This window comes from Podarcis erhardii, assembly GCF_964252035.2.
Source record: "Podarcis erhardii genome assembly, chromosome: 2".
NCBI lineage: Eukaryota > Metazoa > Chordata > Lepidosauria > Squamata > Lacertidae > Podarcis > Podarcis erhardii.
In genome coordinates this window covers 1,770,462-1,786,924 of record NC_138498.1, presented here as the reverse complement: position 1 = coordinate 1,786,924, position 16,463 = coordinate 1,770,462, and the positions used below count along the sequence as shown (strand labels likewise).

At 46.1% G+C, this 16,463-nt stretch overlaps 1 protein-coding gene across 6 annotated transcripts in view; it reads left to right on the top strand.

Moving 5' to 3' along the window:
- The window catches only part of COL5A3 (collagen type V alpha 3 chain), a 126,052-nt gene that overhangs the window by 86,521 nt on the left and 23,068 nt on the right, over positions 1 to 16,463 (top strand). For all 6 annotated transcript variants that reach the window (XM_081851660.1, XM_081851659.1, XM_081851662.1 and 3 more), the window contains 11 exons: positions 94 to 201; positions 1,335 to 1,388; positions 1,478 to 1,531; positions 2,883 to 2,927; positions 6,332 to 6,385; positions 7,379 to 7,423; positions 7,740 to 7,793; positions 9,318 to 9,371; positions 11,564 to 11,617; positions 12,895 to 13,002; positions 15,856 to 15,945. In XM_081851660.1, the coding sequence (XP_081707786.1) occupies positions 94 to 201; positions 1,335 to 1,388; positions 1,478 to 1,531; positions 2,883 to 2,927; positions 6,332 to 6,385; positions 7,379 to 7,423; positions 7,740 to 7,793; positions 9,318 to 9,371; positions 11,564 to 11,617; positions 12,895 to 13,002; positions 15,856 to 15,945 (720 nt within the window). The remainder of the gene's footprint in view (positions 1 to 93; positions 202 to 1,334; positions 1,389 to 1,477; positions 1,532 to 2,882; positions 2,928 to 6,331; positions 6,386 to 7,378; positions 7,424 to 7,739; positions 7,794 to 9,317; positions 9,372 to 11,563; positions 11,618 to 12,894; positions 13,003 to 15,855; positions 15,946 to 16,463) is intronic.

The window sequence follows — 16,463 nt, the reverse complement described above, 5'->3', positions numbered from 1 at the left end:
TTCTTGTACTGGGGAATCTGTAAATCTCTGACCTCCCAATATTTTTACCCCCGGATTCTGCTAAAACCACCCTTTTGTTTTTATTTCTGACAGGGTGATGCTGGCCCATTGGGTGTACGTGGTGAGGATGGCCCTGAGGGGCTGAAAGGGCAGGCAGGACCTGTGGGGGAAGCAGGTTCTTCTGGGCCAGCTGGTGAGAAGGTGAGTCATTGCCCCATCACCCTCCCTGTGTCTAATTTTAGGAATGAGCGCTCCCCACATTAAATGGGGGGCACCCTTTGCTTGGTCACGCTCAGCCCCCTGGGGCACCATTAGCACAGCCTTGGCTTCACCTTCCCCAGGTGGGATACCTGGAGGTCTCCGCCTACCTCAGCCAGTTGCCCAATCCCACCTGAAGAGGCATTGCCAAAGTGATCAGGCCAGGTACGGGGAGGGACCACCTGCCCACACAATAGGGGGAGGATCTTACCTGGGAATAGGTAGCTAGCTGCTTTACGCTGGGTTCACACTACTTTGCACCCAGTTCTCTTCTCTACCCACTTTCAAGGACTTGTCTAGTCCTTTTTTGCAGTGGTGTAGCATGGGTTGCCGATGCCTGGGGTGGGGAAAGTGTTGAGCCCCCTGGGGGGCAGCTGGGATGGAGGTGCACACCAGGGGGCCCTTTCCCCCCTTGGGCCCTTTCCTGCCTCCCTCCCTCCTGGGTGGTCGGCCATGGCCCCCTCCCCCTTGACCCGGCTGGGTGGCATGTAGGTGGCAGTGGCAAGGCATGTGGGTGGGGGGCACACTGGTGGGCATCCATGCTAGGAGAGCTCAGGGCTGCCCTTGCGTGGCCCACTGTTGCCTGCTGGCCATGACCCCTCACTGCTGGGGAGGCCAGTGCCAGGAGTGCCAAGTGGAGCTGCCACTGCTCCTTCCGCAGCTACCGTGGCTCAGCCCCCACCGCAGCCTCCTCCTCCCTGGCCTGGGCCTGGGCCACTCCTCCCTGGGTCTGGGCCACTGCTCCCACCGGCACCCAGCGTTCCCCGGACCTCGCCACCTCACAGGCCAGGAGAGTCAGCGCCTCTGGCCAGTCCAGGGGCAGGGCGCACACAGGCGTCCAAGAAGGAGGCACTGCCCCAGCCCCAAAGGATGAAGGTTGAGGGCCCGGCCCAGGCATGGCTTGCTTCCATGTGGCTCCAGAAGGCAGCAGGAGCTCAGCAGGGAACCTGTTGTGGGGGTGCCTGGTTGCGGTCCTCTCATAATTTTGCGCCTGGAAGTCACCATCCCCGTGGCCCCCCACATGCTATGCCACTGTTTTGGGGGCACTTTAAGACTTTGATCTTTTATTTTTGCAGGGAAAATTGGGGGTGCCAGGCCTACCAGGATACCCTGGACGCCAGGGACCTAAGGTGAGTATGAGGAGATTTCTGAGGTAAAGGAAGGATGACATGTCCTCGCTCGTCATCTGTTTTACTGAGACGTTGTGGTTTTCCTGCAGGGCTCAACTGGATTTCCAGGGCCTCTGGGCCTCATTGGAGAAAAAGGCAAACGGGTGAGTGGAGCCATGGGAAACAGGGGCCACATCTGGAAAGCGCCATGTGAATGGGTTTGTAGGTGTGGTAGGGCTGCCATATTTCAAAAAGTAAGTTGCTGAGCTTTTTTTAGGGAAACTTTATTTTTCGATTGACTTGCCTCGTGACAAGTTGTGAGATAGTTGAAAGATAGCAAAGAAAAGAGAAGCCAATGAGATTAAAAGAGTGGCATGACAGAGCCAGATGGAGGAAAGGCCACTACATTGGTACCTCTGGTTACGAACTTAATTTGTTCCGGAGGTCCGTTCTTAACCTGAAACCGTTCTTAGCCTGAGGTACCACTTTAGCTAATGGGGCCTCCCACTGCCGCCAGCACGTGATTTCTGTTCTCATCCTGAGGTAAAGTTCTTAACCCGAGGTACTACTTCCGGGTTAGCGGAGTCTGTAACCTGAAGTGTTTGTAACCCGAGGTACCACTGTATAAGCCATGGAATTATAATTTTAATATTTTAGAATTGCTATGTTTCCCTTCATATCATTAAGTAATTGGCACCAATCCATGTCCATCATCATCATCATCATCATCATCATCATCATCATCATCATTTTTTATTTCTACCCCGCCCATCTGTCTGGGTTTCCCCAGCCACTCTGGGCAGCTACCAACAGAAAATTAATAATAAAAAGTGACAACATCAAACATCAAAAGCTTCCCTCAACAGGAGGTGCACACCAGGGGGCCCTTCTCCCCTTGGGCACTTTCTTGCCTCTCTCCATCCTTGGTGGCAAATATGGGTGTCAGAGAACAAGGCCTTCAGTCTTTTTAATAGGGTTCTCTGGCCCACGCCTTGCAATGTACTAGGGCTTAATCTGATTTGGGGTTCAACCCTGAAACCTGATTTCAAAGTGAAGGGCTTAGTTCTGAAATTTATTAAACCAAGATAAAAGTGCATCTGAGCATGTGCAGAGTGCTTTTCCTCAGTCCTTACGCATCTAGGATTGAAGATAAGGCTTGCCAGGGCAGAAGGCATGATTTTCAGGGGCAAGCCTGCATCTGAGCTAACTCACCCCTTCCAAACTTGGCCTCCCATCATCCCTCACATTGGCGAGGGATGATGCGAGTTGTAGGCTGACAACATCTGCAGGGCAATAGGGTCTCCATCTCTAGTTTGGGTAATCAAGAGATGAATTGGAGCTGAAAGGAAGACAGCATCTCTGGGCAAGACAGGACTTCTTTGCCTTAATAACTCTGGTGAGTGGAGCGTCCTAGAGGGACAGAAGCCTCTGGATGACTAAAGTGCTGAGGCACGGTGCCATGTATGGGTGCCCTACTTTTGTGTCTCATCTTCTGTTTCTCTTTATGTTTCACAGGGCAAAGCTGGCCAGGCTGGGCAGACGGGACAACGGGGTCCCCCGGTGAGCTTTTACCCAATGTGACAGCACAGCTTATTTTTATTGTTATTAACCTCTTTTAGTTGCTTTGTACAAAAAGGTCTCAAAGCAGCATAACAAGATAAAATATAAACAGAAAAAATAGCTTTAAAACCAGACAATTTGAAACAGTGAACAATTCAAAAATCATAATATGTTCATCCAACAACACAATGCATTGAACAAGACCTACCCCACCTCATTAAAAGATTAGCACCAGGGGACTTCCGGTTAAGGCAGCATGGCAGACGCCACAGCAACGGGCAGCTCCTGAAGCCAGCCAGAACCTACAAAGCTACCTGGCTGGCTCCTGGGCTGCTGGAACTGCTGCTGCCAGCACCACTGGTGTTGTTACCAGCACCAATACCAGAGAGGAACTGGTGGCACCCGGAGCAAACAGCAAGCCCCCCCCCCATGACCTTGACCAAACCAGGACCAAGGGCACCCAGCCACCCGGGGCTCCGAGTTCAGGAGGACCTCGGAGCCAGAACAGAAGCAGGAGGGGAAGGAGAGAAAGGAGCCCAGACCCCACCACTTCTGCCTCCACTGCTGCCAGCACCACCGCCAGAGGGAAACCGGGGTGTCCGGCACGCCTACCGAGGGAGCCACAGCCTCCCTCCCCCCCCACAACCCAGTGGAGCTCTGAGTATAGGAAACAGCCTTACTAGAAAAAATAACCAATAAACTGAAACTGACACGGGGACAAATAGAAGAAGACACCTTTGTCGGACTTGCGTTCGACTGAGCAACTCTTCCGGTCGGTCGAGTCCTCCGACATGATTAATGACCTGAGCCTTTGATGAGGCTCCAAGCACGTTCCCCCATTATGCAGAGTATCCAGCACGCAGGGAAGGAGCCGAGATAGTATGAGCTACATTGCAAAGAGCATTTTATTTCTAACTACGCAGACAGAAAAGGAATAAACATGCTCTCTCTGTGAAAGCAGAGAGCAACTGGAACACAAAGGAACAGGAAACCAGGAAACATCACATCCGTCTCCCATCTTCCGTGAGACTTCCAACAGTCTGGAATGTCTCTGGAATGTAAACAGAGTCTTGTGACTCAAAGCACTGCACAGTGGCACAAACAGAAACTAACAGACTCCCCTTTATCACATACACAGCCCAACAAGACAATGACAAAAATCCACCAACAGCATACAACTCAATATGGCTAACCTGATCCAAAACACCCACCCACCCCCTCACACATAAAAACAAAGACCACCACAGACAACCACAATTGAACAGCCACACCCTGGGCTAACCCCAACCTCTCTCGCCACCAAAGGAACACAACTGTTTAAACTGTTGGTTTCACATTGTTCTTATTGCCTGTTTCAATTAATTTTATAAAAGCTGTCTTATGAAATGTTTTAACTTTAATACTATAGCACTGATCTTTGGTTTTATTCTACTAATGTAAGCTGCCATGAGAGTGCTTTTGCTAGGAGGGTGGCCTAGAAATCATTAAAATAAAAAGAACTTTTTAAAATGTGATGGGTAATGGCAAGGACCAGAGCTAAATATGGTTACTTCCATCTTCTGTGATATTTATTCAGAAAAAATGAATATCCTGTGTAACCCCCAGCAATTTACAGAAATTACAGAATCAAAATGCAGTAAATGTACTGCTACAAATAAAGATAGAATAAGAAAAATACAATTAAAATCCCTCATTTAAAACAGTGCAGGCAACTGAACAGGATAGCAGGTGACCTTCTCAAGTGGCCATGTGGCTATTAAACATCCTTCAGGATAAGATAGTGGCTTACAGCGCCCTCCGTTCAGCTGCCAAGGGACTGAGGCACCATCGCTCAACGTGACTCTGCAACTGCCTGGCTTCCCTGGCAAGCGAGAGTCAAGCCAATGGGAGACAGTGCTTCTGCATTGCAGGCCATGGATACAATCCAGGAGAATACCTTACCAACAGTATCAAAAGCAGCTGAGTTAGGAGTCTTGACAGGGACACCCTTGCCATCTTTCCTGGAGAAGGTCATCAGGGTAAAAAACAGACCTGAATCCAGATTGAAATGAGTTCTGACAATCAGTTTCCCTGAAAAAGGCCTGCAGCTGGACTGCCTGCCCTTTTCTCAAGCACCTTGCCCCCAGAAGGAGAGTGGCCAACCAGGCAGGATACTTATACCATCTTTCTTTGCCCTCTAGAGAGCAAAAGGTAGTCTTAGAATTCCTGAGAGCTCAGTATAAGGAGGATGGAGGAAAGACAGATTGCCCAAGCTGCCTCCTCTGAATTGGGGACCTTACAATACCCACATGTAAGAGAGCTGAGGGGACCAGGTTCAAGAATAGGCAGAACAACTTCACCCTGTAAGCTTAGCAAAGGTCTCTGCAACCAAGAACTCAGGGGCTGTGTAGGATTGACTCAGACACTTCCCTGTGCTGATGTGGAGCTGGGGGTGGAGGAGGCGGCTGCTTACCGTAATTTCAAATACACAGACACTAACAAAAAATTACTTTGCTGTCATTTTTCACCCTGCTCTAAAGTTTGATGCTCATCTAAAATTGCACTAACATAACCAGTCAACATTTCCCATCCATCCATCCACTTGGAGCCATGGTGTTCTAATGAATGTAGATGTTATTGGGGGCTGTCTACTATAGAGCTGAAATTCTAAATCAAATCCTCCTGATTTGAATTTGCTCATGAGTATTTGAATTTATATTCTCATTTGAATTTTCTTCCCAGTCTTCATTTTTTCAATTATGGAAGCTTTTAGAGTGGGTTTTTTTTGGGGGGGGGTAAGTGATAGTGTGTAAAATATTTGATTTATCAAATTAATTAGTACTTCCTCCAGCTTCCTCCAAACTGACTCTAAGTAAAGTTGAATTTGGTGAGTTAATACCATTATTACCTTAAAACCCACTACGATTCTTTAAAAGAACTTCTAAGTCTACTTTCAGTGTGAAATTTGAACACACAAACATAACATTCAAAAAGATTACTTTAAAATCTTGAAATGTTACTTCACTTTGGATTTGGATGTCATTTCATTTCTGTTCTGGTGCAGATACCAGTTCTGAAAGGAGAAACCATGCCTTTTGTGCACATATGCCTGCAATCCTTACACTCTAACACAGGCACCCTAAGGCCCATGGGTCACAAGCAGCCCACGGGAGTCATTTAACCCATGAGCCGCCCACTCAGCGAGTCCCGGCTTGCGGTGCTAAGCCGGTGCAGCACGGCATGGGGACTCGCTTCCTTGGTGCTGAAAAGTGCTGTAATGACAGTGAGAGATATTGTCTTCTGGAAGTACCCAGTCTGGTTGCTCAATTTCATCACTCTAAATCATGTGGGACCTCCAAAGTCTGGCGCAGCCCCCACGTGGCATTTACCAGGCTATGAAATTAGTGTCATTTCTCCCTTTCTAGGGTCTTCCAGGTGAACGTGGTTTGCCAGGACCCACAGGAAAACCAGGACCAAAGGTATGTCTGTCTTTTTGCTGTGCATGTTGTACATTTCTCTGTGACCTCTGTTTGTTCACCTGTGCCCAGTGCTCTCCATTGGAGCACAAGACTACTCTCATCTACATAATTTATGTGTTGGCTTCCACTGATCTCATAACAGGACCTTTTTAGACTCTGCCTAGAATATTTTCTAAGGAACAGCCCTGAGGCCAAGCTGTCTTCAAACCTTTTGTTCTCCCCTCCAACCCCCCCCCCCCGCCCAATCTCTAAGTTATGTAATTTCACTACTACTAAGAGGCAGAGCTGTTCACTAGAGACTACTGTTTCACCACAGGCTATTGTTGAAATCACTTGTACATCCTTTGGGTGGTTTAGCCATGATTACGACTTCTTTTTGCTGTGTCAGTTTCTTGCTTACAGTGCAGTTTCCTTTTAAATGATGTTAATTTAAATGAAGAACTTTTTGACGGTAAGAGCTGTTTGACCATGGGATGGAAGGTGGTGGACTCTCCTTCAATGGAGGTTTTTAAAGCAGGTCTTGGATGGCCACCTGTTCTGGATGCTTGAGCTGAGATTCCTGCATTGCAGGGGGTTGGACTAGATGACCCTGGGGAACCCTTCCAACTCTACAATTCTATGATTCTATAGGTTATTTATGAACAAAGAAAACAAGAATATTAGGCCATACACTCAGTTACGACAACCCTCTCCCCAACTTGCTGCTTTCCCCACAGGGAGTAAGATTTTGATATGGAAGAGCTTTCAAACGTGCTATTCAAAATCGAATAGTCACAGGAACTCTGCACCAAGTCAGCCATCTGGATGAATTACTTCACTCACATGAATTGAATTTCTAGTCCTTATTGTGCCCCTACTGAATGAGAGCTTCTTAATGCTGCCTCTTCAGCCTTATTCCTCTAAGACCACTTTACATGCTAGTCCCCAACATTTATTGCAATCAAAAGCTGGGATCTTTTTCTGCCATCCCTCAACAATGCTTTCTTCCCACAGGGTGATTCAGGCCACGATGGAGCCCCAGGAATTGTTGGGGAAAAGGTAAGCTGAGGAATCAGGTCAGTGCAAGGGAAGGAACCCTGGAGACGGTGATATCAGCAGAGTCCAGTTTCCTGCTTTGGCCGAAGAATCTATGATGTCTTAGATGCCACCAGAGTTGTGGAGGGTGAGGTTTTACTCTAGGTAACAGACCCATGCTGCAGTGGGTGGGAAGAACAACAGCTGAATTGAAGAATACAAATGCCACCAATGAGGTCTAAGAGGTTAAGTGATAGAGATGGGCAGGAGGAGGTCAAAGGCAAGGCAAGGAAGATGGAGAAAACCTCTCACAATCACGTTTCCCCTTCTCTTTCCTCAGGGTCCCTCTGGTCCACAGGGCCCTAATGGATTCCCAGGCCCCAAGGGCCCACCTGTAAGTATCCCACAGACCCCCAGGCCCAAGTTCCTACTTGTCTAGAAACATGGTGTTGGTAGGGGACAGTCGTCCCATGAGGCATTCAAACACAAGAGTGTCTTGTGGAAGAAAAATGTACAGTCTAGCTGTTTTAGGCCGACACTTGAATTAGAAGTGCAAAGAAAGCAAAACCCAGTTTAAGCATCTGCTATGGAAACAGCCTGAGATAATATTGTGTCCTTTACAAGATAGGACCCAAGTATGTGAGGGCAAAGGGGGGAGGAGCCCGTGGTGACAGCCAAAATGACTCCCTTTTGCCTTTGAGGTTTTGAGGTATTGGGGGGTGGGGAACTAATTCTTTCTTGGAGAAAGAATCTCAAGAATCCTCAAGAATCTTAAGAAGCCAGTCCCTGCCTCCCTTCTCCTATAGGAAAAATGCTTTTAAAGCCAGTCTATATCTATCTATCTGTCTGTCTGTCTGTCTATCGTCTTTGTTTGACTCTGATTCATATAACAACTTGCAGTTACTTGTATATTTTGTGAGATGTGTTGTATGGTATATATATTATTTTGAAATGGCTTATTCTTATATTTTGAATGACATCATACTGATTATATATTTACTAACAGTTATCCGCCAGCGTGTTGCGTTTGCATTTTTGTAGATTGTCACATTTTGCAAGACAGGGCTTTGTGTCTGTTCATGATCACGGCAGTGCTACCTTTTGATATTTAAGCTTCTGATTTCTGGTCAGTATTTGTTTGAAGGTGAATTTCTGTTCAACAGTTCTGAAGAAATTTGTTCAAATTGAAATCTACCCCCACCCCCGTTTGTTGTTGCTACAGGCGATACATTCTGACAAAATGAACTTTATCTGCAACTTCTAACTGTATGAAAGAGATGGGGGAGGGGGGAACCAACATAAATTGTGAGGCATGTTTCTATCACAAAATTGCAATGTTCATTTTGAAGATTCCTGGAGAGTACCAGGTGGCTGATCATATTAGATCTCAGTTAAAAGAACCCCGCCTGAGCTGTCTTATTCCCATCTCTGCTCTCTGGCGTTTAGACGGGGGTCCAGCTGGGTTGTCTTCATATTCCACTGCCTTCCCCTCTTCTCCCATGTTCTTGATCAGAGCACTTGAAAGAGCACAATCCTTGTCTGCTTTTGGAGGACCCATGATCTGGTTTTCATAGGCTTGAAATGTTTCCCAACTGCTAATCTTTCTCACAGGTTCTTATTACTTTATTGCATTGGTTTTATTAATCTGCCTCAGCACAGGCTGCCCAACATGTGTTGCGTTGTGAAATGGGTACATAGTTTCACAACAATCTCACACCAAAAGACAAAAAGTATTGTAGGCAGTACCATGAAGGGCAGTTGTAGACCAGACTGAGTCCTATGACACAAACCTTTTGCACACTTTCAAACTTTCTGATGTGTGTTTGGAGTGTGCCTGCAGCTGTCTAAGGAGGGATTCTTGGGTAAAGGATCCCTCCTGGCCATCTGAGAGTTTTCTTTTAACTCCTGCTGCTTGTAGGGCCCTGCTGGGAAGGATGGTTTACCGGGACATCCAGGTCAGCGTGGTGAGCCGGTGAGTATCATTTTGAGCACAGTGCAAAGTTGGTTCTAGTCATTTGGGGGCTCTAGGCAAAGGCCATACATTCCAAGTGTTCTTTCCCTGTAACTTCAAACCCTCTTCTTGGCCTGCCTATACCAGCACAGGAGCCTCCACCCTTTTCTCTTAATGGGCTTTGCATGCCACTGCTGGCTCTCCACAGTGCCTTCCACTTTGTTGCTGGAGCAAAGGAAAACAAGATACCATTTCCAAGTGAACAGAACTAGCCGATCGGGCAACAGCTGAACCTCTGTTTAGTAATGGAAATGGTGAGGCAACTGTAGTGCTGGGCACATCAAGCAGTTGTTTGGCAGTGCCTTAACAAACTCAGCAAATGTTCCATTTTTTGAATGGATGAGTGGCCATGATTGAGATCTACATGGGACTCCTTGCTTGGTGCCATTTCTTTGGATCCTGACCTTCATTTCCCCTCCCCTTAGGCGAACCGATTCAGAGGGCCCGCCCCTGTCACTTAATGTATCCAAATGGTTTCCAGAGAGTGGTAGGGGATGTTTTATCCCATGTTGATGGCCTTTCAGCTGATTCCCTAATGACCCATTGGAATGCGGAGTTAACCGGGGCTATCAACTGTCTGGCTCCGAAGTGCACACTCTGAGTACATGGAGCCCAGACAGCCCCGTGGTTTTCTCCAGGGCTGAGGGCGATGAAACAATTGCTGAGACGGCTAGAGTGCCGGTGGCAGAAAACTCATTCTGAATTGGACCGCACACAAGCCTACCAAGTGGCGATAGCGACAGCAAAGAGGACCTTCTTTACCACCTCAGCTGCATCTGCAGAAAACAGCAGCAGGAGACTTTTTCAGGTGGTTCTCAATTTAACAGAACCACCTTTGCCCTTGGGGCCTAGAAAGGACCCCAAGATCTCCTGCAATGATTTTGCAAAGTTTTTTTTGCAGATAAAGTCACTCAGATTCAGAAAGAGGTAGACTCCATCATGGGAGCAGGACCGGGGTGGGAGAATGCTAGAGTCCTGTCTAGTCGGTTTCATGGGATCAATTCCAATCTGTTTCCTCTGAGGATGTGGACAGGCTGCTTGGACGAGTGAAACCGACCACCTGTCTCCTTGCTCATCCTGGCTCATAAAAGTGAGCCAGGAAGGGCTGGGCGATGGGCTCTGTGGGGTGGTGAATGCTTCCCTCTGTGAGGGAGCCTTCCCAGACCCACTGAAAGAGGTGGTCATTAAACCGATTCTTAAAAATACATCTTTGGACCCAGCCAATATGGCCAAATATCGCCCAGTCTTAAATCTTCCATTCTTGGGCAAGGTGATTGAGGGGGTGGTTGCTGAACAACTCCAGGCATTTCTGGAGGATGCGGACCATTTGGATCCCTTTCAGTCAGGATTCAGGCCTCACCATGGGACTGAAACTGCCTTGGTCACGCTGGTTGATGATCTCTGGCGGGCTTTGATACCATCGGCCATGACATCCTTCTGGTATGTCCCGAGGGGCTGGGAGCTGGGGGCACTGTTATACAGTGGTTCCACTCCCTCCTGGGCTGTGTTCAGAAAGTGGTGGTGGGGGATGAGTGTTCAGACCCCTGGGCTATCACTTGTGGGGTGCCTCAGGGTTCCGTCCTCTCCCCCATGCTTTTTAACATCTGTATGAAGCTGCTGGGAGAGATCATCAGGGGGTTTGGGCTGGGTGTTCATCAATATGCGGATGATACCCAGCTCTACCTCTCTTTCAAATCAGAACCAGTGAAGGTGGTGAAGGTCCTGTGTGAGTGTCCGGAGGCAGTTGGAGGATGGATGGCAGCTAATGGATTGAAGTTGAATCCTGACAAGACAGAAGTACTCTTTTGGGGAGATGGGGTGGGCAGGTGTGTAGGACTCCTTGGTCCTGAATGGGGTAACTGTGCCCCTGAAGGACCAGGTGCACAGGTGCCTTCTTGGTAGTGGCACCTGCCCCGTGGAATGCCCTCCCATCAGATGTCAAGGAAATAAACAACTATCTGACTTTTAGAAGACATCTGAAGGCAGCCCTGTTTAGGGAAGTTTTTGATGTTTGATGTTTTATTGTGTTTTTAATATTCTGTTGGGAACCACCCAGAGTGGCCGGAGAAACCCAGCCAGATGGGTGGGATATAAATATATTATTATTATTATTATTATTATTATTATTATTATTATTATTTGTTATTTGTTAGGGATTTCATGGCAAAACTGGCCCACCAGGACCTGCTGGAGTTGTGGGACCACAGGTAAGGAAGAAAAGCTTTAGTTCTCATGATCACAGTCAAAACAACAAAAGATATCAGTAGCCACCAGATGAAGAACAGATGGTGGTGCCTGACTAGAGATGAGGGGTTCAGAACTTCACTGTGGGGTCTAGAACCTCCTTTGTGTGATCGTGTGCAGAGGGCAGATTCTGTCAGGCCTTGGCCTTGCTCTGAGTCAGGCTGCAGCTCGGTCCAGTTGAGGCACAGGCAGATAAGGATAAAAAGGGCTGAATGTTAGAAAGCTGATCAATGACAGGGAAGGATCAGGTATCAGCCATCAGTTTAAGGAGGCTAGGAATCTGCTGGCTGTTCAGGGACAAGTTGCTCAAACTGAGCAACTGGTTTACTGCAGGAGTCAGTGTGTCCCAATAGTCTGGTTAAATCACCTGAAGATATTCAAGCTGGGAGGTCAGCTGACTTTCTTTATTCATAAGGCCTGGTCTGAGGAACTGGAATCTGGCAGGTGCAAGAGGAAAGGTGTTGGAGACTCTGGTTTGACACACACATACACACCAGTGCCTTGTAGCTTCTCACAACTGTAAGAGGATAATAATTGTCTTGCTTGATTAGAATAAAGTAGGCTGCAGATCTATCCAGTTCAGCCATCAATCTCCACCAGGGGATAGTTAGATACCCTGCAAGATGTTTGCAAACAGAGTGTGGTAGAACTATTTATTCCCTGTTTTCCTTTTAAGGGGTCAAGGCTTTTTAGTTCAGAAGAAAAAATGGGAAAGACACAATCAAGATTTATAGTGATTAGAGAGAAATTGCACTCTCCCTTGCTCTATCAATACTCCTAGTCATTGATTGGAAATAGGTTCAGAACACAGGAACAGAAATACTTCTTCAGGCAGCTCATAGTTAACAACAATACCCACAAAATGTGATGATGGACACTAATGTACATGACTTGGGCTGGGGGACAGGTAAGGGAATTCATGTAGGAACAGAATTATCCAAGGCTGTCAACCATGATAATTTTCAACAATAGCGACAGCAGCAGCAGCAAAACCCTCCATGCACAGCCGTCATAATCACGGGTGCAGGAAAGAGGTGGTTGGGTGGGAAGGGGCAATCTTTTATCATGCCCTGCTTGTTGCTGCATTGTGCAATACATTCTCACTCTGGTGTCTCATGAGGCCTACCGGGAACTAGGAACCAGCAAAATCCGTCGCCAGTTGTCCCAGTGCATCCAGGCAGTCTCTGCTGGTTTTTGCTCCCAAACTGCTCTCAAGTGGTATACCTTCTCCGTACCACAGGGAAACTCTGGAGAAACTGGTCCCATGGGAGAGAGAGGCCACCCAGGCTCCCCCGGTCCCCCTGGAGAACAAGGGTTGCCAGGTGCCGCTGGAAGGGAAGGTGCCAAGGTGAGTGCTCACCCAGGAAATGTGTGTCATAATAACAAACTGTAAGAAACTTGTGAATTAATACATCAGATCTGACACAAACAAGAAATAGGCTTTTAATGCCTACTGCTAATTTAAATTAATTTATGAAGGCTGGGATTTCATAGAATCATAGATTTGTACCCAGTCCAACCCCCTGCAATGCAGGATTCTCGACTAAAGCACCCATGGGAGATGGCCATCCAGCCTCCAAGGAAGGAGAGTCCACATCCACTGCTGAACAGCTCTTTCAGAAAGTTATTCCTTTTTTTTTTACTCCTATCCCAGTCAAGGAGGAGTCGGTACATCTTTGAGATTATCTTGGTTTTATTATTTAACAATTCTCTTTCCAATTTAGAGGGCTCAGTAGCCAAACCGCTATTATTATTATTTTGTCTTGTCTGAATGTCTCAAAAAGTTGGTGGTATTGTAATCATCCAGAGAGCTGATATTTAATTTCATCATAGTTCTTAAGTTTTATTTGATCCCCTTCCTCTATTAATAAAGAGGTATATATCATCCAGCTCCCTAATGTTTAGTCAGGAATCTCCTTTCTTGTAACTTAAATTCATTGGTACGGGTCCTGGCCTCCAGAGCAAGAGCATACAAGCTTGCTCCGTTTATATTTTTCTAGTTCTATGTTTTCTTTTGTTTTGCTATATTTCAGATTTTGTACGCTACTAGATGTAGGAAGTTTAGAAAAAAATACAAAAATAAAATTCCAAGGCATGATTTGAAGCATTGAGTTTGGCATCAATATATTAGTTTTTTAAAAAATACAGTTAATCAACAAAACATCTGAGAGTTTTTTAAAGTATTCCTGAGGGTCAAATGGCAAAAGGGTGAAAGCTGTTTTCCTTTTGTGTACAGTGTTGCTTCACTTGTGTTCCTTGCAGTTTATGTGGTACCAGAGGTGGGCTAGATATTTTTGCAGATTTAATAATAATGTTTAGTATTTCCACAGGACTCTAGAATGTGCAGAGTACTTCTATGTTTTCTCACTGCAGCAATACTGTAAGGCAAAACAATATTATCACCTACATCAGGCATAGGCAACTTTCGGCCCTCCAGATGTTTTGGACTACAATTCCCATCATCCCTGACCACTGGTCCAGTTAGCTAGGGATCATAGGAGTTGTAGGCCAAAACATCTGGAGGGCCGAAGGTTGCCTATGCCTGACCTACATACTGCAAATGGGGAACTCAGGCTGAGACAATGGTGGTATACTCCATTTAGGATTGTCCCAAACCAGCCATCTTTTCTGAAGAGTTTTCTGCATTTCTGACCCAAGGAAATGTCATGGAATGTCTTGGTTTGCATAATTTTGCTTTCCTGAATAACTATTGCATATTAGGGGTGGCATGCCAATCAGTTGTTAATCAAAGACATTACACAGGAACCTCCTGTCATGGTGCAGAAGATAATTTCTTCAAGAATAGAGAGGGCAGCTCCCTGCCATCTCTCCCCATTGGAGTAATGTCTTTCTGCTTGTGACACATGTGGGGGGGGGAGAATTTCCCTTTTGAATACCACCCACCAAAATGAGAAGGATGAATCTGGGCGAAGATGCCACCAAACTCTGATCCTAGCCTGAAGATAGCTCAGCTGCCAGCTGTTTTGGAGGATTTCTATCCCAAACAGATAAGAACCTCTCACTTTAGGTCCAGCTCTAGAAATACTAAACTGTAAGGAGCTTTGGATTTACTTTCCCAAAATTCAGAGGAAACAGAACATAAAAGAGTGTGAAATATATTTGCAACATGGGAAGGTTGCTTAACAACTGCTGCACAGAGCAGCATGTGGGGAAGATTTTAGTAAGGAATTCCAGAGAAAATCATTTCAGCACCAAAGTCAATGCATTTAAAGAAGGCTTATTTAGAGAAAGGGGGAAAAGTAAGGAAAAGAAAAGCCAACAATCACATGCACACACTTGCAAATCTAAAAGTATTCTAATTTAGTTAGTTAAATGTAACCTCTTGAGCAAAATATTTGGTTTCATATTATGTACAGAATTCCTTGGATAAGAGGTTCTGAGACAGTGGAACACCAGATTGGTCATCTGTTTGGATGGTTCCAAGGGGAAGTGAGGGTGAAGCTTGCATATTTATGGAAATCTGAAACCAGTAAAAGCTGATATTTTTATAGAGTTAGATTGGTGTTTGGCTCAACAACCAGGAAATCTCCATCTCTCATGCAAGCATCCATACAAAAATTACACAGAGACTGCTTCTGCCTCTTTAATACATTATTGTAAACAAGGAATTGAAGATGAAAATGTGCAATGAAGATAAAGACAAGGGTGTATATCTACTCAGGGACCACCAGAGGGGTATCAAATCACAGACACTCAAGAGGGAGCTGTTGGTTTTAATCATAATGCAGGAATTGTCAGACTGCCAAATTCTGTCTGTAATAGAATCCCTATTGAAATTTGGATTGTTAATTCATGCAGAGTTCTTTCATGTAGTCCCAACATGGACATCCATGTTAATGTCAATGGATCTATTTCATGTATGTTGCAAAAGTGCTGCATCTGGGTTTTTTTAATATATAGTTTCAGCATTTCGGTAAAAGCCTACACGGGAACTAAAAATTTATTTCTGCAGCCTGAAATCTTCAAAATCCAATGCAATGAGACACGTGTGCAAAGTACACATGCATGAAGACATCTGATATCCTTTATGGTCTAAAGTACAGGAGGGAAGACTAAACCAGCCCATATCAATATGGACAGAAGTATTTCCCATGCAGATGGACAAAGAGGGCATAATTTTTCTTCCAAGATTTTGTACCTCTTTCCTTCTCCCTGCATAGTAACCAGGTTTTTTTCCTAGGGTGATCCTGGACCTAGTGGCATCCCAGGCAAAAATGGCCCTCCTGGAATGAAAGGCTTCACTGGGGCTCGAGGTCCTGCTGGGGAGACTGTAAGTGTTTGTCACATGGGTGAGAAGGGACTGGTGTGTGTGTGGGGGGGTGTTACTCCATTGGATATGGAGCAGAAGCTGCAGCTTTGGCATATCCTGCAAAAAGTTTATGTGTGTCTCATTTATCACCTTCCTCCTTAAACTAAGAGCCTCAAATTATGAAGTTTTCAATGCAGCCCTCCCCCCTTCTAAATGCTGCCTACACACCTCTCCCCAAATCAAGCTCAAGCAATCTGCACACATAGAGATCATGCCCACATTTGAGGAAGGTGTAGCACTTAGCCCACCAGCTTCCTTTATTTCTTAGAGCTACTTTCATATCACCCTTCAGTCACCCTTTTTGGCATACTGCACCCTCTGGTGAGAGACTTACCCTATAGTGCAGAAATAGCCAATATAATGCCCTCCAGATGTTGCTGGACTACTGCTCCCATCCCCCTTCACTGTTGGCCATGCTGACTGGAACTGATGGAAGCTGGAGTCTCAACAACATCTGGAGAACACCTGCCATAGTGTAT